Source organism: Taeniopygia guttata, chromosome 21, assembly GCF_048771995.1.
Source record: "Taeniopygia guttata chromosome 21, bTaeGut7.mat, whole genome shotgun sequence".
Classification (NCBI taxonomy): Eukaryota; Metazoa; Chordata; class Aves; order Passeriformes; family Estrildidae; genus Taeniopygia; species Taeniopygia guttata.
This window is the reverse complement of record NC_133046.1, coordinates 7,607,326-7,634,110: the sequence shown is the minus strand read 5'-3', so window position 1 is coordinate 7,634,110 and position 26,785 is coordinate 7,607,326. Positions and strand designations below refer to the sequence as shown.

Below are 26,785 nucleotides of genomic sequence, written 5' to 3'. Positions count from 1 at the left end.
TTCAAGGCCAGGTTGGAGCGACTTGGTCTAGTGAAAGGTGTCCCTGCCCATGGCAGGGGGTGGAACTGGATGAGCTTTAAGGCCCCTTCCTGCCTAAACCACACTGTGATTCTGTGATCTTCATGGTGTCCTTGAAAGTGCCTGCAGGCAGACCATCACTTTGTATTGGCCTCATGGAAGTTGTCTGTGCAAGGTCTGTTACCCCGGTAATTCTGAGATATCACATGAATACTGATGTTCCTTTTTATTTTTCCCCCAGAACTCCATGGTTTTTCACATTTCAAATTAAGCTACATAGTAACCACAGTGCCTAGACCCTCTGCTCTGTTCTGAACATATTCTATATTTCTCTGGTCATTCTTGTACATCTTGTTTTACAGCCAAGGCCTCTATAACCCTGCTACATTAAATTTTCTGCAACAACTTCCTTCCTGGAGAGTAGCTTAACAAGAAATTCTGCAGTAAAACAGGATGCCTGGACTGTATTTTTTCAGAAGCAGCCTGAAAACTCCCTTTTGAAAGTTCTAATTCTTGGGTTCATGAGCTATTTGCTGGTACACTTCTATACACCATCTTCCTCTCCTTCAGAAAAGTGGAGACTTTGAAGCTATAAATTTGATGCTGTCAGGTGCTGCTCTCTTGGGTGTCTTTGGTGGAAGCTGTAGATATGAGGGAAGATGCAGCAGCACTTCTAGTTCCTACATTCTTTCCTGGCCACAGCAATTTTTCTGACAGTTCCTTGGCATGTTGTGGGGTCACACATCTCTTGTTTCTTAACCAGCAAAACAATGATGTACATGAAATCATCTTGCAAACCAAAGGATGGGAGCTGGAGAAGCTAATGGTTTCTCAGATTATGCTGTAGGGAAGAAGTCAATCCATTATGCTCTGATTTGGTGAGCAAATGGCAGGTACATTGTTCTGGCAGTAGTTTCTATAGCTCTGTGAGATCACCTATGGGTACCTAGGGATGATAAGATAGGCAAGAGATGACCAGCCATCCTAGTTTCAGTTCCTATATTACAGAATAGTCACCAATGAAGACAAATTACCTACCTGCTGGTTGGCTGCTTTGCCACCCTGCTTGATAGTCTTCCTTTGGAAAGGGCTTGAGGTGGTGGTGAGACTTCCTCATGGACTGCATTTGGCTACTCCCAGCTCAGGAAGCTGAGACACCTGAAGAGACAGGCTATTGCATTTTCCCACCTCTTCTTATTAAGCTTTGCTGTAATAGCCTCACAACCCTCTGGGTAGAGAATTTCCTCCTTACACCCAATCTAATTTCACCTCTTTTAGCTTAAAATAGTTTCCCATGGTCCCATCAGTATCTGCCCACGTAAATTATGGGAGCAAAGCTGTGATAATGCAACAGCTGTCCTAGACCAGGGCCAAGAGGGACGAGTAGGCTCAACAGCCACTGAGGGGTTTGGGGTGGATTATTTTTTTGCACTTCTGAGCAAATGACTCTAATTAAGACTTGCAATTTGTGCTTTTATTTGTGGTGATGAAGAGCTGGAAGGAGAGGATCATGGTGGATCATTTAGATCTTTTGGACCAAATATCTAGTGTTGAGGCACTGCCAAGAGCAGTTTGGGGATCCACAGTGGTATGGAGCTCACCTAGGCAACACTCCTTGCACATGCACTTGAGAAAATACTGATGGTCAGATCTGGGATGCAAGAAGGAATGTGTTGCCAGGTCTGGAAGCCAGCCTAGGAGAGATCATAGCTCCTGAGGACTGAACACAGGCACAAAGATGGGATTTGCATGTAGCTGCATCTCTGGATCTGTGGTAAGGAGCTTGGTGGCTTGGTGGCTGCAGAAACACCCCGGGCACATATGTGAGCACTGAGAAGGGCAGAGCCTGGTGCAGATGCTGCTTGAGCTCCAGGTGTTAGTGTGGTCCAGCCCAAATGCTGTGATGCAGGGCCTGATCCTCAGCCCAGATCCTGCCCCCTTCTCCCCTCCTCCCACAGAGTCTTACAATTCAGTCCAAGGTAGGTTGCACAATTTATTTTCCTGTGATTAAAGTAGGATTTTGGCAGTCAGGGTCAGGAGGCCTCTCTGAGGAGCGCTGGCTGGGTGCCCTCCTGTTGTCATGGTATCATGCTGCTGTAAAGGCTCTGCTTCTACTGGGTGTCTGTCCTTCAGCATGGCCTTGTGCTGCAGCCTAGTGCTGCTGAAGGACCCACTGCATGGCCAAGGCACCACTGACATCTTCAGCAAGTACAGGTGGAAGTGATGGTCACCCCAGTGTGGGTTCTCCTGTGCCAGACTGATGTGACGCCTGTCATGCCCAATTATAGGTGGCATGACATGTGTGGTGTGGCAACTCTAAGGAGAACTGAGCCTCTTCTTTACCTGCCCATGCAGTGAGACACCATTCTGTCCTTGAAGTATCTCTTTGGTAGTCCTAGATGCTTTCCTACTGTCTCCGTCACTTTGCTTCCCTACAGCCAGCTGGTAAAGTCATGTGGATAAAGGGAGAGAAGGAGATGCAGAAGAGTTACTGTGCTCATTGCTGAAGGAATATGCAAAGGGATTTGCTGTAATGTTCACTGATGGTGTGAGGGAGGGAAAGGATGTGAGTACTAACTTATGCTCCATCAGCATCATTAATGTCACCCACAGTGATTTAATTGCTTTGCAAGGAGCAGTGGGTGAGGCTGAACATGCCCAGGGAGGGAGAATGAGATAGTTGCGAGTGATGGAAGTGTCCTTGCCTAATAAAGGGCACGAGGGTGATGTGGTCAAAACAGCTGGAGAAAAATACCAGCTCTGCACATGTGTTTGGCTGTGCCGGGCTTGGACTGGATCTGGGATAGAGAGTTGGGAAATGTGAAGCCCAGAGTTTGAAATAGCTGAGACTAAAGGTACCTGACACCTAGGTGGATTTTCTAGCAGAAAAGGCAAAGAAAACAGAATAAGCAGATCATGATGGTAAAGTTTTGAATTTGGGGAATGGGGAAAAAAAAAAAAATGAATTTACCCTTCAGAGCAGGGTGGAGAGGACTTGAAAGCGATGTCCTATTTTTGCTATGATGATGTCGAGTTGGCAGTGGGACATCCAGGAAGGTTTATGAGGGGGAGAGGCTGGGTGGAGATGTCAGCCTGTGAGTTCTCAGAGGAAGGATGAGCTTACTAAGGAGAAGGTGTTTGGGGACTGAGGATGAGGACCTAGTGCTGGGCCTGTGGGGCTGGAATGGGGCCGAGCATGTGGCAGGATGCAGTGGTGGGGAGAGGCATAGTGTGATGTAGTCTGATGTGTGTGTAATGCAAAGGACAGGTGGAGTAGGCAGAGGGCATTGGAAAAGGAGTACACAAATATCTTGCTCTGTCTATGGTCACAGAGAAGCTAGTGTCTCCATACACCTTGTTGCAGGAGAAGAGTGAGACATCTTTTTTTTTCACTGGAGACAATTCCTTACCTGAGGCTGAAGCTGGAATGGGGAAAAGAAGTGCTGAAGGAGTGTGATCCACTAAGGGAAGAGAGAAGCTGTTGCACGTGAGGGTTTTTGGGAGGCTCAGGCATAATTTTCTCCCGTCCTACCATGCTCTTTCTGCAACAAGTTAAACTTAACAAGATATCCCTCAAGCCCTAACACCACAGAGGCCAAAGGGAGAGAAGACACTGATTTTACCATGAGCCTATGAAAAGGTGAGCTTTGAGAGCATGCAAATGGACAGCTACAGCTAAAGAAAGAAGATGAGGCAGGGTGTACAGCTGGACCCAGCAGCAACCCCTGCTGAAGCAAGAAGCTCCAGACTATAGGGAACAGTGTGGAAAGGATACAGCTTCTGGCTTGGGGGAAGGACAAGGGACAAGCAAAATGTACTGTGGGCAGCTTGGAGCATACCTGTGTATCAGGCACTGCATATGCTCCAAATCCAGCAAACTGCATCACAGTGATGGAGGCAAAAGGCAGCAGATCCATGACTTGGCATCTATGGGCAGTTTTCGTCCCCTCCCAGCTCAAATGCACCTTGAGCCCGCTGGCAGGATGCTTCCAGCAGCACGCAAGGTAGCTGTGGCTCCTTGGCTGTGGGCAGGACAGGGGAACACTGTTCTAAGCAGATAGATATTGATGCCCTCTCCACAGGAGGAAGTCACAGACTTACTGAGATCTAAAATAAGTTGCCTTTTAAGCCAGTGGTGTATCAAGTGGTTAAGGCAGAAGCAAGCTGTACTTGCACTGATGGGAAAGGAGGGATGCCATCTGTGATCCAAATACCAGCATCTCCTGAGAAGAGACTGGAGGAGGGACAACTTTAGTGTTCTCTTTGCATTGTCAGGAGGCACCATGTGGGCACCTCCCTTCCCAGACTCTTTGGAGGAGACCAGCAACCATGAGGTGTCTGCAGCACATTATGGTTTTACACAGCCCAGTGGAGCTGATTTCAGGACAGGAAAACCCCATGGCTTGTTCAGCACAAACTTACTATTTAATAGACAAAATAAATATGAAAACACATTTCTAAACCCCTCCTGTGGTGTTCAAACTTACAGTTATGAGAAGAACCAGAGTGCTGCAGAGCCAAACTAACCCTGGGTGGCATTTGCAGGACTTAGCTTTCATTGCAGCCTGAAAAAATCCCAGGTACAGAGATTATCTCCATGCTGATTTGAATTTTCTTGTTCAGCTTTGGCCCTCATCCTAGATGGACAAGGTGCAGAAGACTTGGCCAATGGCCTGAGATTTGTGACCTCCTCTGCATGAGCTGGAAAGGGAAGAGGGAAGAACTGTCTCTAAGGTTTTTGAGGATTTGCAGCCTTGGGTGGCTGATGAAATGGAACTACAGGAGGCAAAGCTTAGATTTCACCACCTGCCCCCCTGCAACCTCCCCCCACCCCGGGATTTAATGCTGTACACTTGGCCAGCTGAGAGAGGCAAACCTTGCTCTGGTGAGATCTCTGGTTTGCACTGAAATGGATCAACCCATGGAGCTCCACCTCACGACTCACCTAGGGTGTCCCTCACCACCATCTGGCACATTTTACTGGAGGTTTATTGGAACTGGTGCTGAGCAGGCAAGAGAGAGGCAGCTTGGGTGTGCTGGGGTTTGCCCTAACACAAACCTCCCGCACCCTGCACTGCTTAAAGTAATTTGTCAGCACATGGTGTTTGGAGACCTTCCAGTGGCCACAGGTTCTCCCCCAGCCCATCACTGCTATGGCACAGATGGGATTTCACATATGCCCATGCATTCCCCCAACCTTTTCCCTCTCAAGGAAGAGCAAGAATATTGCAGGTTTTGCAGGGACCCCCTCCTTCAGCTGGGAAGGCGATGGCCACAGCTCTGGGCTTTCCTGGACCATGCAGGGAGCTCCCTCCTACACAGGAGGGCTCAGCAATGCTGAGCCTCACCTGTTGGCTTGAGGTGTCATTTTGAGGTTTTTCTCTGTTTCCTTTTTACTTCTTGACTCATAGACCAGTGGATGAGGGAGAGAGGAACTGGTTCACTTTCCACCTTCCCTCACAGTGCCCCTCTGCTTATTTCTCCAACTATTTCGTACTGCAGCCCAACAGCAAGGACTCTGCACTAACCCAGTCCTAGGCAGAGGGAAGCCAGAGCAGGCAGGACAGCACCTTATCCTCATGGCAGTGTCCCAGGGAGCAGGACAGGACAGCTGAGGCCCTGTTGCACTAAGTCTCTGTGACCAGGACACACACATGGCAGCATTCCTCTGGCTGAGTCCTTCTCTTGTGGCTTCCTAAGGGTCATACAGCAGTAGTGACAGAGCACCAGCATTCCTCCACACCCAGTTGCTCCACTTTATACTTTTGCGTTTCTCAGCATTCATCAGGATAGGGACTGTCCCCCAGTGTCTTCCTGAGTGAGGAGAACAGGCACATGGAGGAGAAAGAGGGATGTTGTGGGATGCCTGTGAGGTGCGGGCAATTATGGGACAGAGGAGAAGAAATCAACTTGGTTTTTTCCCGTTCGCTCTCAGCTCCATTAAGTGTCAGTGGATTGCAGGTATCACTGCCCTTCACTGTCTCCAGTGGAACCAAGTACTGGAGAAGAGATGGGGGAAAGGGAGCATGGTGGGACCATCGTGTTCTCCAATAGCCTTAGGCAGCCACTGAAGAGCTTCTATAAATCAGAGCAGTCCCTGGAGCTGCTCCAAAATCCATCCATTCCCAGAAGGCCTTCGAGCATGCTACAACAAGGAGGTACACGAGTGCCTCACATTGCCCTCATGAACTGATCACCCAGGCTGGGCTCCATGTGGAACTTAACTCTTGGAGGACAGTGCCACCCTGTCACCACCTGCCTGTCCCTTGCAATGCACCTGGCTGCATAGGCTGGCTGTGCTCCTTCCCTTCCTGAGGCTTAGCCAGGCCAGCGGCTCTTCAGGATGCTCAGCACGTGCCTTTAAACAAACCAGAATAACTATAATACAAGATTTCAAATGCTGTACTACCCTTGCCTTAAACACTTGTCTGCAGCATTCCAAAAGCAGCAGGAGCCCATCCGATCAGAGCTGGCATCACACAGGTTCCCGGACAGCCAGAGAGCAAATGTTTATGCTGGCACAGGACACCAAGGGGCTCTGGCTTCAGCAATACATACAGCAAAGCAGACAAAATAAAATAAAAAAAGGCAACAATGATCAGTTTTCTTAAACTTTAAATATTTTTTTCTTTTAAATCTGTTTTTCTCTCTGGTTCTGTCTCTGTAAAGAGCTGTGCTCTCCCTGCAGCATCTGGGTCACTTCCTCAGTCCTGGCTGTGGGGCAAGGAAGAAGCAGTGTGGGTTAAAGAAGATACAAGTGGGTGCCCTGCCCCGTGCATCACCGGCATGTGTGGATCTCTACCACCCGATGGCAGGGTTTGCACTTGACGGAGCAGCACCAGTGGAATTTGCAGCTGCACCTTTCCACAACCTCCACTTCGTCCGTGTGAAAACCACGACCACAACACATCAGCTCGCAGCCATCAATGGCCTTGGAGGTCTTGTTGCACTGCCGCCCACTGGTGCCCAGGACCCCATTCTTGAGGTCGTGGTCACAGAAGTCAGGACTGGAGTCTAGGTAGACAAGGTCCTCATCTGTGTGTGGCTTGAACTGGGAGTTTTTGGGTACCAGCACTTTGGTGGATCCGATCTCGCTCTGTTCGACCTCTGTGGCACCGTCAAATTTCTCCTTCAGGATATTGCCCACTTTGCGGAAGGGGGGCATGGCTTTCCAGCACGTCTTGAACTCACATGAGCCTGACACACCATGACACTTACATTCCACCCGCATGTTGTTCAGGATCGCCTGGGGGAACAGACACAAGGAACAAGATGGGATAATCAGTGCGGGATGGACATAGCAGGAAGGGTGCAACGGATAGGGCTTGGGAGGGCTGTGCAGAAAATGCTGCTGGGTGGGTATGGGATTAAAAGAAGCCCAGATGGCTCAAGCTGTGGCTGCAGAGCCTGGCTGCGATGCTGCAGAGCGGTGCCAACTGCCTAGGTTTTTTTCTCCTTGCTATTACCTTTCTCCCTGCCTCGTTGTTGTGGAGGTTCATTAATGCTCTGTTGGAAGAGGCCCCTTTGCTCCTCTCACGGATGTCGACGAAGGACTGCGAGAAGGCCACACCATAGGCGATGTTATCGGAGCAGCCCGACCACTGGAAGCCTGAGGCAGAGAGCACAGATGAGACAGGTACTGCCACCATGTAGTGCTTGCACTCTCCAGCCCTGCTCTTCCTAAAATCCAGCTGCCCTGCCCTCTTCTCTGTCTTGCTACCTACTAGTCTGCACCACATGGGAACAGGGGAATCTAGGGAGTGTGGCCCTGGGGAACACATGGACAAAATGTTTTCAGTCCAGTGGGTGATGCACCCAGGTGTCTTTTAAGGCAGTCACATGGACTAACCAGCATTTTGGTCTTTTTAAGCTTTTTCCTCTTTACTGGATGGCTCCAGAGAGTGAGTTTGAATTGCAGGTATTTTGGCTACTTTGCGTCCCCCTGCAGCTGCAGCTGCTCCCCGTTCAGACACTCACCCTGTGGGCTGCCCCCTTGCACTGTGCGGTCACATCCACACTTGTCCAGCTCGCCACTGCTGCAGGCACGGGTCACGGCGAAGGCCACTCCTGCTGAAGAGATGGCATAGACGAACGCTGCCTCTCGTGTCCCTGGAATGGCACAAACCATGGTAGGAAAGGTGGCAGAAAGTCTGAGGCAACACGAGCGGGAATGCTGGAGGCAATTCAGCCTGCTGGCCAAAGCAGGTAGACTGCCACATGGGTTTCTTCTCCTCTCCCCTCTTAACTCTGGTGTAGCATATAAACTCCCCTAAAAAAAATGGCCTGAAAGACAGCCCTTGGCAAACATGCTATACAGAGCTATCAGGCTAAATCCTTTGCTCTGTCACTTCCTCCTAAGATAGAGGCAGCACGTGCAGGACCCTCATTGTCCCCATCCCCAGGGATGCTGTTGCTTAGTGCCAAGCCTGGACCTGACTCATCAGAGACCCCTGGGTGCTGGGAGATGTTTTGCAGAAGTGAAGGCCCATTCGTGCAATAGTGAAGAAGCTGGCAACTGCTCCACAACATTAAAAACATAAATGATGCATGAATGATAAAACCTGGCAGTAGGAGAGACAGAGGCTGCACTGCCAATGTGGGCAGAGCTCTCCAGAGCTTATATGGAAGACTGTCTTGCCTTGTGCTTGCAGGGTAGCTCTTCCATGAGATCTGTCCTGCATCCAAAATAGCTGTTTTCCACATCCAGGAACATTCCCTGGAGCTGCAGATCCTTGCTATCCTCCTTCACAGGGTTGTGTAGTTCGCAATGTCTTCTGAACTACCCTGCAAAACCCTGTTCTGCTCCCAAAGCACCTCACACAACCCCAGCGGTGTCCAGGGTGCAGTGCAGTCCCAGCTTTTGTGTCTACCTATGTGGTGCCATATAGTTGAGAAAAACTTGTTTTGGAAGTTGGGCGCATCCTTGGGCATGAACACAGAGTAGCAGGGCAGGGATTAGCTTTAGCAACACACAATCCCCACTATCCTCCAAGGCTGGTTGAGGGCACAAACCCTCCATTTTTGAGCAAGGAGGGCTGGTATTTGGGGTGGTCCCATGTTTGGTACAGAGGGGCAATGGCTTGTGAGCAGGCATCACTCAGCTTGCTGGTCAGAGAGAGGGCAGCTACTTTGGTGGTCGCATCCCAGACTTTGGTGGCTCAGCTGGCAGTGGCTGGGGAGGACCCAGCCAGTGTGGGACTGAACCGCCTCCAAGTTAATCAAGGTTAATAGTAGGATCATGTTGGCCGGTTTGTACTGTGGCTGCCTAAAAAGAGACGACTTTTAGTTTCTGGTATTTCTGGTATTTCCAGTCTCTGAACCTTCACAAGAAGAGCTCTTCACCCCGGCATTGAGGGGAAGAAAGCCAAATAAGGAGCCAGGGGGATGCTTTGGTCTAGGGATCCTGGGATGGGAGGTGAGATAGGGCCTCAGAGATAGCACCTGAAGGGAGGCAAGGGATGCTTCAGTGATCTTAAGAGGTTGCAGAGGGGCTTTCCCCTCTGTATTCTCACTCCAGTTCTCTGGTTTGATTACAGTCCTGTGCTTCTGGGAAATCAGGGTGCAGCTGGGATCAGAGGGGCTGAGGGCTGCCCTAGCCATATCCAGCCCTGAAGGCTGGTGGCGGGGGATGATGTTGCCACATATTCTTCCCATGCCAAGTGGCACCGAGCCATCCTCTTGATGGTGCCCCCATTGATGCTTTGCTCAAGAGTGGCCATGTGCCAGCCTGGCAGCAACCACTGCTTCAGCACTGCCCAGAAAGAGACTGAGTAAATGCACCCATGACTTTATGGAGTGGAGCTCCTGGGTTTGGTGGGGAAGAGATGAGACCAGGGTGACTTTAGGACCTTTGTTCAAACTTGGCATGTCCTTGTCAATGGGTGTGGAAAAGGTTCAGGAGAGCTGAGGAGCAGCAGGAGTCTGAATACGCTGTACCAAACATACTGAATAGAGCCCCACTGAAGTGCACAGGGACCCATCCACCCCAAGATCCAACACTAGATGGGCTATTCCTGACCCTCTCCAGCCACCAGTTCAGGGGCAAGCAGGCAAAATCCCACCTGCAGCCCACAAGACTGCTTTTATAGCCATTCTCCCAGCAGCATCACCCCAGACACATGTTCTTCCAGCTCACCTTGTGTCACCACCTTGCCAAAGACAGGCAAGGTGTCCAGTGTGGAGCAGTTCCAGCGGCGGTTGCGGAATTGGTACTGGCATTCTTCAATGGCCAGCTGGGCTCCACGTCGCACCGAGTCCATCACCTCCAGGTTCCTCTTGCACATCTGCACCTGGCGCTGGATCAAACCCTTCAGCTTCTCGCAGGTCTCTTCCTCGGAGATGCTCCCCACTGAAGACAGCTTTGCCAGGTACCTGCCATGACACCAGCACAACAGGTTAGGAGGCAAGGGCTGGGGGAGCTCATATTCAGCTGAGATACATGTTCAGCCTTCCAGAAAGCAAGGAGCCTGAACCTCTTACCCCCTCCATAGCTGAGACCTGCTGCCCATCTGGGGTCACCCTTAAATGTACCACAGCAGTGGCTCTACAGGATGCATTTCTGGCTGACAGAGAACAAGCCCAAGCAAAACAACCATCCCTCTGCAGCCTAGTTCCTGTCTCTTGGGGAGTCCCGCTGCTGGCTCCCCTTTGCCTCTGTTGCCTGTAAGGAAGATATTTTCAGCGCTGTCTGAAAGTGCCTGGTCAGGTCTCCTGAGTATTGGCATATCCAAGTGCTACTAGAAAAAGCCAGAGGTCTCCGAAGTCAGCCAAAACAAGCATGACAGGCACTTGGCTGCCAGCTCCATCTGCCACAGTGCTCCCACAGTGTGGCTGTGTGCTCATAACCAGCAAACATTGCCCCCCAAACCACTTCCCTCCTGGAGGCTGCTTTTAGCTGCCCCAGACCCCAGCAGGCAGGGATGGCCTCTGGGAGCTGCCAGGTTTCTTGTCACTTGGGATTCAAGCAGGGTTTGAAGCAGGGAAGCAGAATCAGGAGCCTGCCAGGGCAAAACTGCACAGGCTGGGCATCTCCTCCAAGAGCCCAGCTTATGAATAGGGCCATGAGGTCTTTGCTGATTTGGAAAAGACTGGCCATATGTGGAGACGACCATGTGTTCTGCTTTCCATAGCGCCATCTCAGTGAGTCACAGAGCTGCTCTTGGGTGTCAATATTAGGGGAATGAGGGAGCAAACACCTTGAAGAGCATGCATCTCAAAAACTCTCAGCATTTCCTTGTCCAATGTGTGGGCATGATGGTCCCTGCTGCACATCCTAGTAACTCAACCTCCCACCCCTTCTTGTGTTGTGGGCATGGTGTCCATGCTTGCTCATTTCCCAGTTCCATCCTCCTGCCCCAACCTCTGGAACACAAAAGGAGCTTAAGATAGACCCAGTCAGATTTTCCAATGAAGCTGGATAATCCAATGTGATAATCCAATATCCTCTACAACTATTAGTGACTGTGTTGGCAGGTGTGTATATGAGATGTCCTCCTTCCTCTGGCTGCAGGTAGCCACTTCAGATGACACTGCCATAGTGGAGCCTTGACATGTTGTGGACATGGAGGGTCCCCTGCATGGGACAGGTGTAACTCACACTTGCACCCATCCATTAACCACACTGAGCTTTACCGTCCTTGGGAATTGCCAGCATTGTCTCACACTGCTACCTTGTCTGCACCAAGAGCTGCAAGTACTGAGCTTTTTGGAAACTTCATTAATTGGCTCTGCATTTCCCAGCCCTACAGAACTTGTGGGTTTTTTTGTTTGTGTGTTTTTTTAACTCCTCCTCCCAAGTTGCAACATCCTGCAAAGGATTTTTCTTTTGAAGCCCTGCTTGTCTCCAAGAAGTGACTGTGCAAAAGTGGCTCCTGCTCCCTGCCTGTTCCCATGTGTCCCAGGAGCCAGATCTGCTGACTTCAGCCACAAAAGTTACCACAGCCTCTTCCTCCCATTAACCCTGCCAGTCTGCTCCAGGAGCAGAGAACAAGATTTTCTCTTCAGTGGATCAGCAGAATTATTCACCAGCTTGGTTTCGTGCTCACAAATGGAGAGGGGGGTGGGGGTGGCATGGGAGCCAGGGAGAAAGCTATCTTGGCTCATGGTGTCCGTGGGGAGTCTGCATGGCGAGATGTCAAAAGTATTCAGTTTTCCCTGTGTGTGATCATTGAGGCAATGCTTTGACAGCGGGAAGAGAGGCTGCTGGGGTTTCAGAGCCAAGTGCTGTTAGAGCCTTTATACCAGCAAATCATCTTTGTCCAAGGCTTCCTGCTCCTCCAAGGGGACAGCCCAGTTTGCAGAAGACAGGACCTGATGCACACTGGTGGCTTGAAAAACCCACTGTGGCCAAACTCAGGACTGTCACCTTTCTGCTGGCCTCCACACCACACAATAGGTGTCCCCAACCCTGCGGTGCAGTCCCAGACATTTAGTGCAACAATTGCTGCTCTCCCATCTTGCTCCACTTTGCTGACCTGGGGTGAAGGCACCAAACCACCTCTGGGAGCTTTGAAGATGTTGAATGCTGAGCACACGCAGAGTGCCTGTAACAGCTGTCTCCTCCCAGGTCCAGCCATCATTCCAGTTTGGGCATGGGGAAGACTCAGCTCAAGACAATGTGAGTTATTGACCAGCTTTGAGCCTGGAAGCCAAGAAAATCAGAATCTATCTCCAGTACCAACCCCTTGTGCTGATTTGGCTTCCCCCTCTGCCTGGCATTTATCATGCCAGGCAAGCAGCTCCTTCAAAGCTGTGAGACTGGTCCTACAGATGAGTCAGTGCCTCTTTTGAGTGCAGACACATTGGTGGAAGAATTCTGTGACACAGATGTAGCACCCATATTATTATCAGCTCTGCTCAGGATGGGGCATCATCTCCTTTTCTAATATATTTCCCTACTTGAGATTCTCTGGGCAATGTGGAGTAATAAATTCAAAGCACTCATAAAGGAAAGCGTGACAAAAGCCTTTCAAGCTTTTCCAAGGAGATGCACCTGATAAGGTGCCTTCTCAACTCACATTTAATGCTATTTAGGATTATAAAACAAAGGCCAAGGATGCTTCAAAGATAGGTACAGCTCTGCAAGAACACGTCTGGTAATTTGTTTTGCAATGCAGACAAATAAGATGAAACTATCCAGAACAGTGCTCTGGCCTCTCTCCCCCTTGACAGGTCCTGTGTCCTATCACCCCTCCTCAGCCTATTTTTGCCAGCCCCTCTGTGGAGATGGAGGTAACTGTGCCTAAAATGCTATGGCCTCATCATGCTACTAATTTGTTACTCATCGAGGAGAACCATCACTGCTTTCCAAAAGACAAGGTTTTTAATGGGGGAGGAAGCTCCCATCCTGATCTCTGGTTCAGGATCCAGAGGTTGAGGCAAGGTTTTTAAGGAAGGACCTTTGCTGAAGGACCTCATCTTTGAGGCTCTCACATGGCATCTCATCACACCACATTCAGGAGCACCAGGTAGGAACTTCTCATCCCCTTCCTCTCTCTGGGACAGATGAAGAGTTAGGTAGGAACTGGGAAACATGCTCTGCTCTTGTCAGCACTCAGAGGTGCTTCCATCTCACGTTTCTCAGGGCTGTGGAGCACCAAAGCTGTCAGGAACCAAACACATCTGCAGCATCCCACGGTCCTCATGGAAACCTGACTCTAGCGCTTTGTCTGGTCGTTAACAAGAACTTTGCTCCAAACTTTGTTTCCCTGGGCTGAAGTGGTGGAATCTGCAGGCAAAGCCTTTGTCTACCTGCACAGACAGCTAGACAGGCGTAGCAGGAGGAATGCAACAAACAGCTCCTGCCCTCTACAAAGCCTCAATGCATATCCTCCATCATGACATCACATCTTGATTGCTATGCAGAGCTCTCGATTATAATTTAAATCTCACATGCAGCCTCAAAGCAGCCCAGTTTGTGGAAAACAAATCCAAACAATGGCATATCTTCTTCCTTTTCCAAGACTGGGCAAAAAAATGTTTCAAGATGAATGCTGCTGCCCACATAATGTTTTTAAGTTCTGTCTTCTTGCTTCACCATGGCCTTGTGTATTTCTTTTCTCCTGCCTTTAAATCCAGGCAAGTCACTTGCACAACAGACTCCCTCTTAAGAGTCATTGATTTAGGAGAAAACTGACCAAAAGCCCTTCCTTTTTTCCAATCTGAAGTACTGAGATCAGGATTGAAGCCAAATAATTTAAGCAGCTGCAGCTGATGCACTCTGCAAGGTGGCAAGTAAGTAAATCTCAAATCCAGGGAGCTTTGGAAAGGTGGGGGATGTCAGAAAGCTGTGCTTAAATAAAAATTATTATAATACTTTCATGAGGAAGAATAATTGGTGAAATGACAAAGAGACATTGAAAGAGCCATAGCATCTGGCAGATAGGGCCAGGAGGAGGGGGGAGAAAATTCTCTGCCATGGAAAGGTGTGAAAATTTCAGTCATTCACAAATATTCAATTGAGGTGGATCAGAGAAGATACCTTGGGGAAAGCAGAGATCTGTGGTGTTTCTGTTTTTTCAAACAAATGAGTTTCAAGTGTGAACTCTTGGTATTGTCTCATTTTGGGAATATTTTCCTGAAGATAATAACTTTCAGACCCAAGCCAGTGCTATCCCTGATAAACCAGTTAATAGATGTTCTCAAATCAGGCTCAGAAGCTTCACCCTGCTCAGCAAATACTCAACCTCCCCACAAGGTTGAGTGGCCAAGGCCACAAAAGGCTTGTCCAAGCCTTGAACTGTAAAGATGATACAGCTCTGCTCCTGTCTGAGAGGCAGCAAACATCCCCCTGCTTGTGGAGGGGTCAGTAAGCAATCTCTGTGTCTCCTGAGGGTGCAGGGACAGTCAGCAGTCAGCACTCGGGATTGTCCTAAGGATTGAGACAGCTCATGCAGGCAACTTTCTTCTGGGGAAGAACTAAAGGCTTGTTTACAATGTGAAAAATCCATGGAAAAACCCCATGCATTCCTGCATGCATCTATCTGTCTCCATAGATATATCCAGGCAGGGAGAGGTACTGACTAGTGTTATGGCTCCTTACAAGAAACCATCCTGCAGGTATGGAGAAGTGTTTTATCTTTGCCTTGTTGCTTTCTCCTACCAAGCAGGGTGAGTGAAGCCAGGGAAAGATGTCTCAGTCTGGCAGGCTAGATGATGCTCCATGCAGGCCATACGGCCCCCACGATTTCTCATGGTGTCCTACACTGGGCTTAGTTCCAGTCTCCTTCTTTCAACAGCTCCAGGCTAGTAGGACCCACCACATCCATGGTTCCTCAAGCCTGCCAGCTTGGGCATATTCCTGTCAGGATTTGCGGGAGATCTGCAAGGTTGCCCTTGTCCAGTTACTGTCCAGACTTGGCCCTCCCAGGGACCAGGCATCACTCTCCTGGGATTAGACATTCCATTTTTCTAAGTGTAAACTATGATTTACAAGTCATCACCTGAGAACCTGTCTGGTCTCTTTCTTGGAAGAAATACAGCTGTCTGCCTCAGTCCTTCCTGTCACAGCTAGGGCACCATCTCTTGGCTTAAACCTGCTTTTCACACCTACTCTTCATTTCCAATTAATAGCTGCCGAGACAGTCACCCAGGAGGAGGCAGTGCTATGCCTATACCTCCATCCCTCAGCTCAAGGGTGAGCCTACACTTCCAATCCTGTCCCCTATCCCTTGGACCCTGCATCTAACACCATGTACACCCAGCAAAAACCATGCCCCAGCCACTGGTGGTGGCTTACCTCCCCCATCACAAGTCTTCGGGGACAGCGAGATGGCCAGCTGCTGGTCCTGAGCCAGTACTGCTTTTGGCTTTCTGAGCATGCAGGGGCAAAATCTCCACTTTTTAATGGGGGAGAGCAGGATGGAAGCTGGGAAGAGCCTGAACAGCATCTGTTTTGGAAATCTGCTTTAAATGTGTAGGAAATTTCCTTTACTTCCTTTAGAAGACAATAGAAGCTACTCCTGGATTCAGGTACAACACCTAGGCTTTGTTGCAAGGGGACGCAAGTCCAGGCCAACTCCTGCAGTGCTTCAGGCAAGACCTTATTGCAGAAAATCTGATGAGTTTTAAGTTTTGATCAGAATTTGCAAATACGTGGCAAAAAAAAAAAAAAAAAGCCTTCTACAGGATTAGTTTGATCTCACCCAACTTTCAACAGACCCCAGGCCGCTCTCCATTGGCCAAGAGACTCAATTACTTTTCCCCAAGCAATTTCATGAAAGCACAACACTGGCTCCAGTTCTGCTGAGCCAGCCAGATCCTGCAAGGCAGCTTCCTGGCTGTGAAGTGCAACAGCCCATAGCAGCATCTCCAAGAGAGCCTGAGGGATGCTGCTAGGGGTCACTCACAGGTGTCGGGGACAGACATCCCTGGGTAGGCAAGGCAGAGGTTACCTGCACTGAATATGCAGAGCAGAGTCTACCATTCAAGCAGCCTTGGATGACTGCAACTTTTCAAGCTTTAAGAAAAAATCACCAATTATTGTCATTGCACTTGTAAGGAAATACAGAAGAATCTCCTAGAAACTGTTAACCTCCAGGATTGCTCAGCAATTTCATCATTTTAAGAAAGTGACTGTAATGCATTTCTCTACATCTACAGGGATGAGTTAATCAAGCAGACAGTAGCTCTCAGCAGAGTAACATAAACACTTTTTTACTTCAGTGCAAAAGTCCAGTTTTGATTCATGGAGTCACATCAAGCCATTGCAAAAGAGAAACCTGCCTCTTGCTGTTGCTCATATTTGGAGCTTATCCAGTTCTTCACAGCCTGATATGCAGAGTGGTTTTATCTCCCTCCTGTCCATCCTCCCTAGAGTTAGGTTCTGCTATGAAAGACAGGGGTGTAATTTTACTTGGGGCTTTCTTAGGAAAGGAAAGAAATGCCCATCACCACTGAGGAGTTAGAGAACATGAGGCCCTCCTACACCCTTGCAAATGCAGCTCTGAAGGGTGTCTGCCAGGCAGGACCATTGCTCAGAGACAAGCCAAACTTGTTTGGAAGTCCAGTGCTATGACCACTAGGTGCAACCTGCAGGGTGCAACCCATAACCAATCCATTTTCATCACTGAGCTAAAATTAGCTGATATTGTCAGAAGTGGCAAGACCTACAAATAAATAAAATATATATTTCCAGCAGTTTCAATTTCCCACCTCATAGCCTTGGGAATAGGTTCCATTGGTTCATACACCAACCTTGTGGATCTGACAGGATCCCCAGAGCAATGCAAAGGAGCCCTGAGCATCCCAGAAGTGGAAAGCCATTCATCCAACCCACAGCACCCCTTGAAGTAAGGAAATTTCTCATCAAACCCAAATGGTGCAACCCACCACCCCAGCTGCTGGGACCAGATAGATGTGACCAGGGAAACTTCCTGACACTGTCCTCACAGCAAAAACCAGGAGCGTGGAGAAGGGAATGGAGCTTGGCAAGAACAGCTCTGTGTCAGAGCTAACAGCATCTGCCAAATCTGTGCCACGGCAGCATGGCATCTGAAGGGAAAATGCTGGATTGGTTCCTCACCAGGTGGAAGATGGAGCATTGCAACGACAATGCAGAGAATGTTGTACAAAATTAAACTATGCCAGGCTCCAGGTGAAGTGATCTCTCCCCACTATCAAAGCTATGGAGACTGGCCTGAAACAAATAAAGCTTGGTTTAAAACCAGAAGGATGCAAATGCAGGACCCAGGCATGCTTCCTCTCAAATCCTCTGCACTGCATAATGACCCAAACAAAATGAGCCTTTCGGCTGCTCTTGCAACATCCCCACTCCTAAGCTGGCAGAGATGGGCACAGAGAATTGGGCCCTCTGTATGGAAGCACCTTGTAATGTTCAGATGAAAGGACGCCAGGGAAATCCAAACTCCTTTTATCCCTTCCTCACCAGCCTTTGAGACTGGTTAGAGAGCAGCTGCTTAGCCAGGCTTGTTATGACCTTCAAGCTTTCCCATAGCACTCATATTAAACTTTTTTTTTTTTTTAAGGTTTTAAAAGCCCATCTGTGCTCCTGACCCTTTAAGCCAAGTTCCAAGCCCATATGGAAATTTTAAATCCCTGTAAAGAATGGGTAGACAGAGCTGCTGGTGGTACACCCTTCTCTTAAAACAGCATGACCACATCTCAGACCAAGCATGTCCATATGGAGAGCTTCCTCCAGAGCCAGTTTTAGCTGCAAGAAAATCGAGAGAGGCTGTAATGATTCCCAGATAGTTTGATAACCAGGGGTTTCACCCCTAAAGGACCCTACCCTGTTGTATCTGATGTTTCCTGTTTCTGTTCTCATCATTCAAACCCTCTGAACAGCTAGAGAGCAAGGCTGTGGGCCCCAGTGCCTCATGCATTTAGTGGATGCTTACATCCATAACCCACTTTGCACATTTTATAGTTCATTTTTTTCACATGGACTTCCTTCTCTCCAAAACAAGTAAATAAATTAATAACTAACTAACTAAACAACTGGACTGAAACCAAAGTCTGGCACTCCTGTGCCAGCTGTGGAATGATGCTTGTTTGGCTAGAAGTGTCAATGAAACACTCTCAGCATCAGGATGAGTTTGGAGCAGAAGAGGGCTTGCTTCCAAATTCAACCACATCACTGCACATGCGGGTTTCAAGAGCGTACAAAGTGCAAGTCATTTTCAAAAGTAACTCATCTGCTTCCCCTGTAAAAAGCATGGCCCTGGACTCCTTCAGAGATAAAGCAGAAGCCAGAGGGACCTTTCTGTGCACAGCCAACAAGATGTAAAAGGCTATATCTACAGCCCTTTATTTAATTTACAAACCTCTGCCTGAAGAGGCAGGAGGCAAATCAGAGCCTCCAAAGGCAGAAGGAAGATTAAGCCTGAGGCTTTCAGAAGTGGGAAGAGAGCATCTCTTCAGATTTGGAGATCAGAGGCTTTCTAGATAGGCAACAAGGCAAGCAGCAACTCCCCAAACTCAAAACACTGAGAAAAAAACACCTGAGGTTTGCTTCCTAACCAGGGAGAAAGTAGGTTGGTTTGTTTAATGAAAAGATTTGGGAAATCCCTTCCAGCTCAACGGCCACTGTAGCAGAGTGATCTCTTTGAGAGATCCCTACATCATCTCCTTTTTATACTGGATGGGGCAGCTCATTGCCAAAATGAGCACTTTCCCCACAAAACCAGGCTCAAAGAAGCCCTTAGCTCAAGCATTGCAAGCAGCGTATCTCCAAAGTACTGGGGGATGCGAGTCTGTACAGGTCGAAAGAAGCTTTAGAGCTTTAGGGGAAGAGAACTTAATCTCTAATCCAGCAGGTTTCTGGAAAAGCAAACTTCACCACACGCTGCTGTTCCATGCACACACCTCTGCGCAGAACTATGTGCCTGGTGAGGCTGGATCCATCCCGGGCACAAGCTGGCAGCGTCCTGGGATAACACCAAGCATGCCGAGCCCACACATGTGAAGACATACAAGGCACACTCATTCCTCGAATATCTGATAATTCCTGAGATCCTTCTAACTGTTTATTGCCTCCGGCAGCCTTTGTTTCGGATGTGAGAAGATAAACAATGGGAATTGTCTTAATCCTAAAGGCAAAGAATAAAAAGCACTGGGGCGGGGCGGGAAGGGGGGGACGACGACGATTCTTTTGTCATTATACATTTGCAACATCAAAAAAAGCTAACCCCCTTCCTTTGAAACGCACTGAAATGTATCTGCTTTTCCTCCCCTGTTGGCAGGAATGAGCCCTCCGCTCTTTGCTGCCGAGCCCCCCGCGCCCACCCTTGCTCTGCCAGCACGGACGGCTGCACACAGCCCTCCCTGACTAGTGCGGCGAATCACCACTCCGCCTCGCTCCCAAATCCTATTCCAGCTGCGTGCGGCGCCGGGGACCGAGGGGAGTCCCACCTCTGCACATCCGTGCGGGGCAGCTTGCTGACCTCACTCATGAAATCCCCACTTTCCGCCATGCCCGTCCCAGGGCAGCCGAAGCTGCTCCTCTCCAGAGATCTACCATCATCTCACAGAGCTACCTCAGCAGGACTTTCTTCCTGCAGGAAAAACACTCCCACAGTTCCCAATATACCTTCACCAGAAGCATGACAGCTTTAAAGACCACCTTGATAGCTGCTATGATCCACCCACTAGTTGCTAGAGACGTGTGGCATGCAAGTCGCTCCATCTGGCAAAGAAGGAGGGGAGAAGGACTAAGTACTAACGCATACCAGGCAGCCACCTTTTCCCACAGGCAGGACACTCGGAGAGTGCCGCTAACCTGGCACTTTCCCCAGGCATTGGGGAGCATCCTCCAAAAACCACCCACATCCCACAGCCTCCAGCGAGTCAAAGTGCAAAGGCAGGAGCGGTATCTGGATGCAGAGAGGACTCCTTGCTCAGGGGATGTGTGCCCACCTGAGCACCTGTGTTAGGATACACGACACTCAGGATCTTTCATGCTGACAACCCCGGGAACTCCTCATCCTGTGTGGTGTACTTGCCCCTGCCGAGCGAAGTCTATGAAGGGGAGATGGAGGCAGCCCACGCTCCTAGCCGGAGAGTGGGTCTGCTGGGTGCGTGCACGGGAACTAATTAGTTCCCGTGAGGCTGCAACACGGGCAGCAGGGAAAGCACCATCTCCCACCAAAGCAGATTTATTAGGAAGAAACGACGCCTTCGTTCAAAGTTAGGTAGGACAGTGCTGTCATGCTCCATCCCCTCTGACCCGGTAAGGGGGAAGGGGGGGTGTCCTCTTCAGAAAGTAGTCCCACCGCCTTGGCAAATACGTAGGAATTTTCCAGAACGATTTCCGCCCCTGTTTACCTTACACATTATTTCAGTGTTTGTTCAGCGGGTTCCCGATGTCATCGGGCTCCTCTGCGGCGTGCAACAGCCCCCCGACACCCGTCCTCCTACCGGGAATTGAGGGCCGAGGCGTGGGCAGCCCTGCTCACTGCAGATCCCCGCGTCCAGCACGTCTGGCCGCCCGTGCTCTGCCAAATTCTCCCCTAGTCCGCTGGCCCTCGCGTGGCATCTCGCCAACACCCAGGCCCCACTCCGACACGATGCCCCGACCTCCACCCGTGATCCCGGTGTGATCCGGATTCATAACTTAAGGACAAAAAGTGGGACAGGGGCTGGATAACAAGCCCCATTGACATCAGCCACGATAACACACCGCCACTGAGCGGCTGGGGGGAATCGGCATCCCCTGCCGCCCACCTGCCTGCGGATGAGGGCTGCAACCCCACCGTCACGGCGGCAAGGGTCAGCGGGGACAGGGGACCGACGCGATGGCGACGGGCGCCCTATGCCCCGCCGGGGACCGACTAGCATCGCGCAGGGGGTCGCGCCCGGTACTGCCCAATCCCGCGGCACCTGCTCTGCGTCCCCGGCGCTACCAACAAGTTGCGGCGTGTCCGTATTCCCCCTCTCGTCCCGCGGCTACTCACAGCCAGTTGCTGGCGTTGGCCGAGAAGGTGGCGAGAATGATGAGCAGCAAGGAGCGCAGAAAATACTCCGGGCTCATCCTGGAGGGCGGGCGGGGTGGGACTGCGCGGAGCCGGCGGCGGCAGCGCCCCCGCCGCCCCGCGCCCAGGGCAGCCGCCGCCGCAGGTGGGCGCGGGCAGGAGCGGCGGGCGCTGCCCGGCTGATGCTCCCGCGGCGGCCGCTCAGCCCGACTGTCAGCGCGGCCGGCCCGTCCCGGGATGGAGCGGCGGGGCCGGAGGCGGGCCGGGGGCGGAGGCAGCCCCGGAGGCCGCCCCGACTCCGCCGCTCCCTGGGCGGGACTCACTGCGAGGACACCCCCGGGGCGGGCCAGCGGCGGGGAGGGCATCGGGGGCTCCGACGGCAGGGAGGGCGTTGGGAGTTTCTCCAGCGACGTGGAGGGCAGAGGGGAATCCGCCAGCGTCCCCCACGTTGCTGCTGCAGCTCTGGGTGGGTTCTCTGGGCGCGGGGAGAGACGGGGGACCTTCACAGAGGGTAAGGGCGGGGATTTCCGCATTTGATGTTTTGGGGTAATTTATTGGTGGCTGTGAAGAAGCTGAGCCCTGAGATGTCCTGGTGCTGCCTGGAATGCATCGCCCAGGCTGCCTTCTTCAATAAGCACCCCATTGACTTGGAGTGATTTCCGAGATTCCAATTTCTGAGGATTCGCTGTAAATACCAAAGTGCATTTGGAAATTTGCAACTAAGGAGATGGTTCTGGGTGGGTTCTATCTGGGGTATCTATCTGGGGGTTCTATCAGGAAAACAACATTTGGAGATGGAACAGGGATGAGTTTGCAAACCCTCTTGGCATCTCAGTAAGGGCTGCCCCATGGAGAGCTGCCAGACACAGCAGAGGGTGGTAGGCTCTAGAATGCACAGATGGAGGGTGATGCTTGAACAAATATCAAGGCTTAAATTCACCTCTTGAAAAGTCAACTCTTGGGAAATCCAAATAGTTCCTCACACTGGCTTAACCACCCTGAGGCCAGGAGATGTGGTGGTGATCCCTATCTCTGCTCCATCCACCATGCCTCTATCTATCCATTTGGGCACAAATGGCTTAATTTAAAGCCAGGAGCAACATGAGCTGGCTGCTTGGTCTGAAATCCAAGATCCCAGGCAGCCACAACTGTGCACCAAATCTCCTCTTGACAATGTTGTTACTTAGGTCCATTACTGAAACCTCTTGCTACCATCTCTAAAATCTTGCCAAGCTGGTTTGGAGCTATTCAAGATTCCCTTTGTCTTTTCAACCCTGTTTTCCTGTAGCTGGAGCACATTTATTCAAAGCACGGCAGATTGCACTAGGCTGCACATATGCCTGTCTAACTTTATTACACCTACTTTAAAATCTCTTCATTAGTTCCCTGTCAAAGTGAGAATTTAATTTCAAAGTGCTATGACTTATAGTCCAGCTCCTGACAGGCAGAAGCGCGCCCTCACCTAGTCATTCATCTGGCTTTCACATCCTTGCTGATTATCCTGGGTGAAAGCAGGATGCTGGCTGCTTTGCTGGTGAATTGGAGGTTGTTGCTGTGAGCCCTGTCTGGGTAATTCAGTGCAATTGGAGCTGATTAATCTGGCTCATCATTTGAGACAAAGCTGATGCCTTCTGGCTTCTAATTGCTCAGAGTGTTGAGTGAACTTGTCACGAAGGCAAGAACTAATTGAGAGGCTAAGGGGAATGAGAGGTTAGAGGGCTGTAGCTGGCTGGCTGGAGCCACGTGGGTCCACGATTGGAATGTCATACTTTTGGGCCTCTCATGCATTATTCTCCTCCAAGGAGAAACATCAGACAGAAGCCAGAAGGGTGGGCATGGACCCATGGTTTTGCATCTGCTTCATGGACATCTGCAGCCCACGGAGCACTCTTGGCAGAAATGCTCCTGATGCCAGGGCGGGTGGTGCTGCGGGCAGGCTCAGGGCACCCTGACACTCTTTTTGGGGTAGCTGTGGTGGCAGGATGGGGCAGTGGGTACTTGACATTGATCTGGAAGACCTCTTGAGACTTCTCTTGGCCTGGATGATGATCATACCCACCTAGTTCTGCAGCACCTTCAAGTCCTGTTTCCATTGTAGCAGGTGGAACAGAGAGGACTGTCCTGGCTTAACCAGCAGGAGAACATGAAAGCCAGACCATTGTCACAGTGTGTGATCACAGTGTGTGATCACATCGACAGGCTGCATTGGGGATAAAGTGTCCAGGACTGATGAGTGGTACCCCCATGCCAGAAGGCAGGCAGATGCAAAAACCTCTGGAGTAAGTCACCCTGATAGGAAGTGCAGTGTGAGCTGCCCTGTGGAGATGATAATAGTGCACCAGGGCAGGAGGGGTGTTTATTTTACAGTCTCTGGCGGGGGAGGGGGTGATGTGTGTGAACAGAGGAGAGAATATAGAAATGGGCACTCACTGCAAGGATGTGGGTTCCTTGGTCTTTTTAAAGATTCCCATGAAACACTGTTTGGTCATTACCTACAGCTTTCTGGAATCTAGGTTATTTTGGCCTCTGATTCAGAAGGTGCTAAGGTGCTTTAAAAACCTAAAGCCCAGCTGATTTGGAAGAGAGGAAGGCCCACATCCAGGGGAATGTTTAAGGGACACAGCAGGTCTCCTGGCCTGTGCATTGCTGCAGAGCCTCTTGGCCAACAGGGCCTCTCCTTTGTACTCCTCTCAGGACAGCAGCTAGTGATGAAGGCCCCTTGTCACTGCCAGTGTGGGTTGGAGCTCAGTGCCTGCTGACCACCCCAGGCTGCAATGCATCGCTCTTTGTTACTGGCTGTGTGTTGCTTTAATGAACATTAAACTCCCATTAGATAAGGAGACTCCCTTTGATGTCTAAATATTTCAGTGGATGGGAAGAGGAATGAAATGCACCACAGGAGTGTTTCATAGGCTTGCCCAGGTGTGTCTTTATTCAAAGAGAAATTACCATCACCATATCACAGTCAAGGAAAAGGGCAAGCAGTGGTAACAAGAAGGGGTTTTCAGCTCAGAGACCAATGTGAAAGCAACAAAGCATGCAAAAGTCCATGAAAAATTGTAGCCAGGCTCTGGAAATAAGTGATGTAAATACAAACTCTGTCGCTGTCGAGGCAGGACAGGAATGAGAAGACTGACTCAGAAGGCTGCTAAGAGTAAAACTCCGGTTTATTCAAATGCACCGCTCTTTTATACAGAGCTTTGTGAAGACCAACTCCCTTGGTCCTGAAGTGGAAACAGCCTACACCATTGGTGCAAAGTGCTTGACGAACAGTGATAGAAGTAACTGTAAACAATGTGAACAACAAGAGAGATAAATAATTATTTACATTCTTCTCCAACTCTTTCCCAGGCTTCTGCCTGGCTAGAAACTCTCCGTTTCTCTCTTTGACTGAATCTGAGACCCACAAAACTCCACTGAAGAGTATGTGCAGGCAGGTAGCACTCTTCCTCAGTTTCTGGATCTGACTGATGCTATCAGTCATGGAGGTTGTGAGAAGTATTTTACAGGTTCTTTTCAGGTTTCTGATGCCCCATGGGCTTACTAGGTGGGATTGAAAGTAGGGTGCTCTACAATCTAGAGGATAGTCTCTACCATGTAATAGGGAGAAGAGCTGCAAGAAAAAGGAAAGGGGAACTCATGGGTGAATCTGAGGCTGTGGGAGTTGGCTCTGAAAATAGAAATAAATTCTGTTTTGGATTTAAAGGAACATAACTATTGGACACTTTAGCAACAGTACATGTATTAATCCTGTCCTGGAGAAAAGAGAAGCTGTTCTGGGAGCCTCCATACCAGAAAAGCAGTTGTACTGCTTTACAGAAACCCTTGTTTTTTCTGATGAAATTTATTTCAAACTATCCAAACATTTCCGAGTGGCACTGATGACCGGTCAGAGTAGGGACTGTATAGGACAGCAGTTCACAAATGGAAGCAGCTTTGCAAATATGAAAGTTGCTGTGACAAAAGAGCTGTGTCCAGTCCATTACAATCAGGGAGCGAGCAGTTGCTGTAACCCATTGGCAGCTCAACACGTCACAATGGCCACTGGAACATCAAGACCAGCCTTTTTTTAGCTGCAGCAGGATGCCTTTAGCACCATACCTATTCCAGAGCCTGCTTGGGAATGTGCATTTACTTGTATGAGTCTTCAGAAGCAGGCGTTCAGTTAAAATAAGTCTTCAGTGGCATCGCCTGAAATCTGGCATTGAGGCTGGTAAGATCCAGTCCTCCAATTTTATTGTCAAATAGGGCACTGAAAAAAATACAGAGTGGCTTGGGATTTAGGGACTTTTCTTTTGGATGTTGTCTCTGAACACACCATCAAAATTTCTCTGGGAAAAATGAGTGGCTATGGTGAACTTGTGGGTGCTGTCTGTGTGGGAAATTAGGAGCATCCCCAGATATTGTGAATGCCTTCAAACCATACAATTGCAGAAAGAGCCAACTTTTCCACTGCTCAGATAGATCCTTTTTCACAGGTCTGTGAATGAATTGTCCCCTGGGTTGTACTATTTTCAGAGGAGATTGTTGTCACAGTTCCACATTCTGGCATTTAAAATATATCCCAACTGACTTCCCCACTCACTTGGGTGCCATCCACACCAAGCAGTGTGTAGCACTGCTGAAACAAACCTTGATCCAGGTGCTGGACAAGTGGCCATACCTGGCACTGCACATGTAGACAGTCGACACTGGAGTGACAGCTCATGTCTGCAACCTTTGCCCTGCTCATTCTGCCCAGGAAGAAAATGAGATTTCAGACTGATTGGATACATAACACCCTAATTCACTCCTTTCCAGTGCTCATTATACCTACAGGCATTTAAGAGCACTGAGACTTCATCCCGCACTGTGGGAGCTGTGAAAGTCATGCTCAGCTGAGCAGGATGGAAGGAGGATGGAGGCCACCAGGACTGCAAAGGGTATTCCAGGCTGGGGATGGTCAGGAGAGGACAGGGAGGGGTGAACACCTTGGACTGTTCATGACTTGTGGTGGAGTTGTCTTCAGTTTATCTTCACATTCAGCAGATGTGGCAGATGATGGAATCCCAGACTGGTTAGGGTTGGAAAGGACATTAAAGATCATCTCATTCCACCCTGTGCCATGGGAAGAGACACCTTCCACTAGACCAGGTAGCTCCAAGCCCCATCCAGTCTGGCTTTGAACACTTCTAGGGATGGGGCAGCCACAGCTTCTCTGGACAATCAGTTCCAGGCTTCACCACCATCTTAGTAAAGAATTTCTTCCTAATATCTAAACTAGTCTCTTCTCCTTTAGTTTAAAACTGTTTCCCCCTTGTCATGTCATTATCTGCTTGTGTTAAAAGGTTATTCTTCCT

General features: G+C 49.8%; 1 protein-coding gene across 1 annotated transcript; it reads right to left on the bottom strand.

The window, feature by feature from the left end:
* Nucleotides 1–1,998: 1,998 nt before the first annotated feature.
* WNT4 (Wnt family member 4) lies at nt 1,999–21,826 on the bottom strand. The gene is made up of 5 exons (XM_030289233.4): nt 21,429–21,826; nt 10,154–10,389; nt 7,996–8,127; nt 7,485–7,627; nt 1,999–7,264 (listed from the first exon to the last, which is right to left on the bottom strand). Exons 1-5 carry the CDS (start codon nt 21,809–21,811, stop codon nt 6,797–6,799), a joined length of 1,362 nt encoding a protein of 453 aa, XP_030145093.2. The 5' UTR covers nt 21,812–21,826; the 3' UTR covers nt 1,999–6,796.
* Between the last annotated feature and the right edge of the window lie 4,959 nt (nt 21,827–26,785).

What these genes read in the sequence shown, in the direction of transcription:
- WNT4 (XM_030289233.4), bottom strand. Translation starts at nt 21,811, where the DNA reads ATGCCCTCCCCGCCGCTGGCCCGCCCCGGGGGTGTCCTCGCAGTGAGT. An exon ending in GCCAACGCCAGCAACTGGCT is followed by an intron (nt 10,390 to 21,428) that starts GTGAGTAGCCGC and finishes GTGTCATGGCAG; the next exon opens with GTACCTGGCAAAGCTGTCTT. An exon ending in GCAAGGGGGCAGCCCACAGG is followed by an intron (nt 7,628 to 7,995) that starts GTGAGTGTCTGA and finishes TCTCTGCCTCAG; the next exon opens with GCTTCCAGTGGTCGGGCTGC.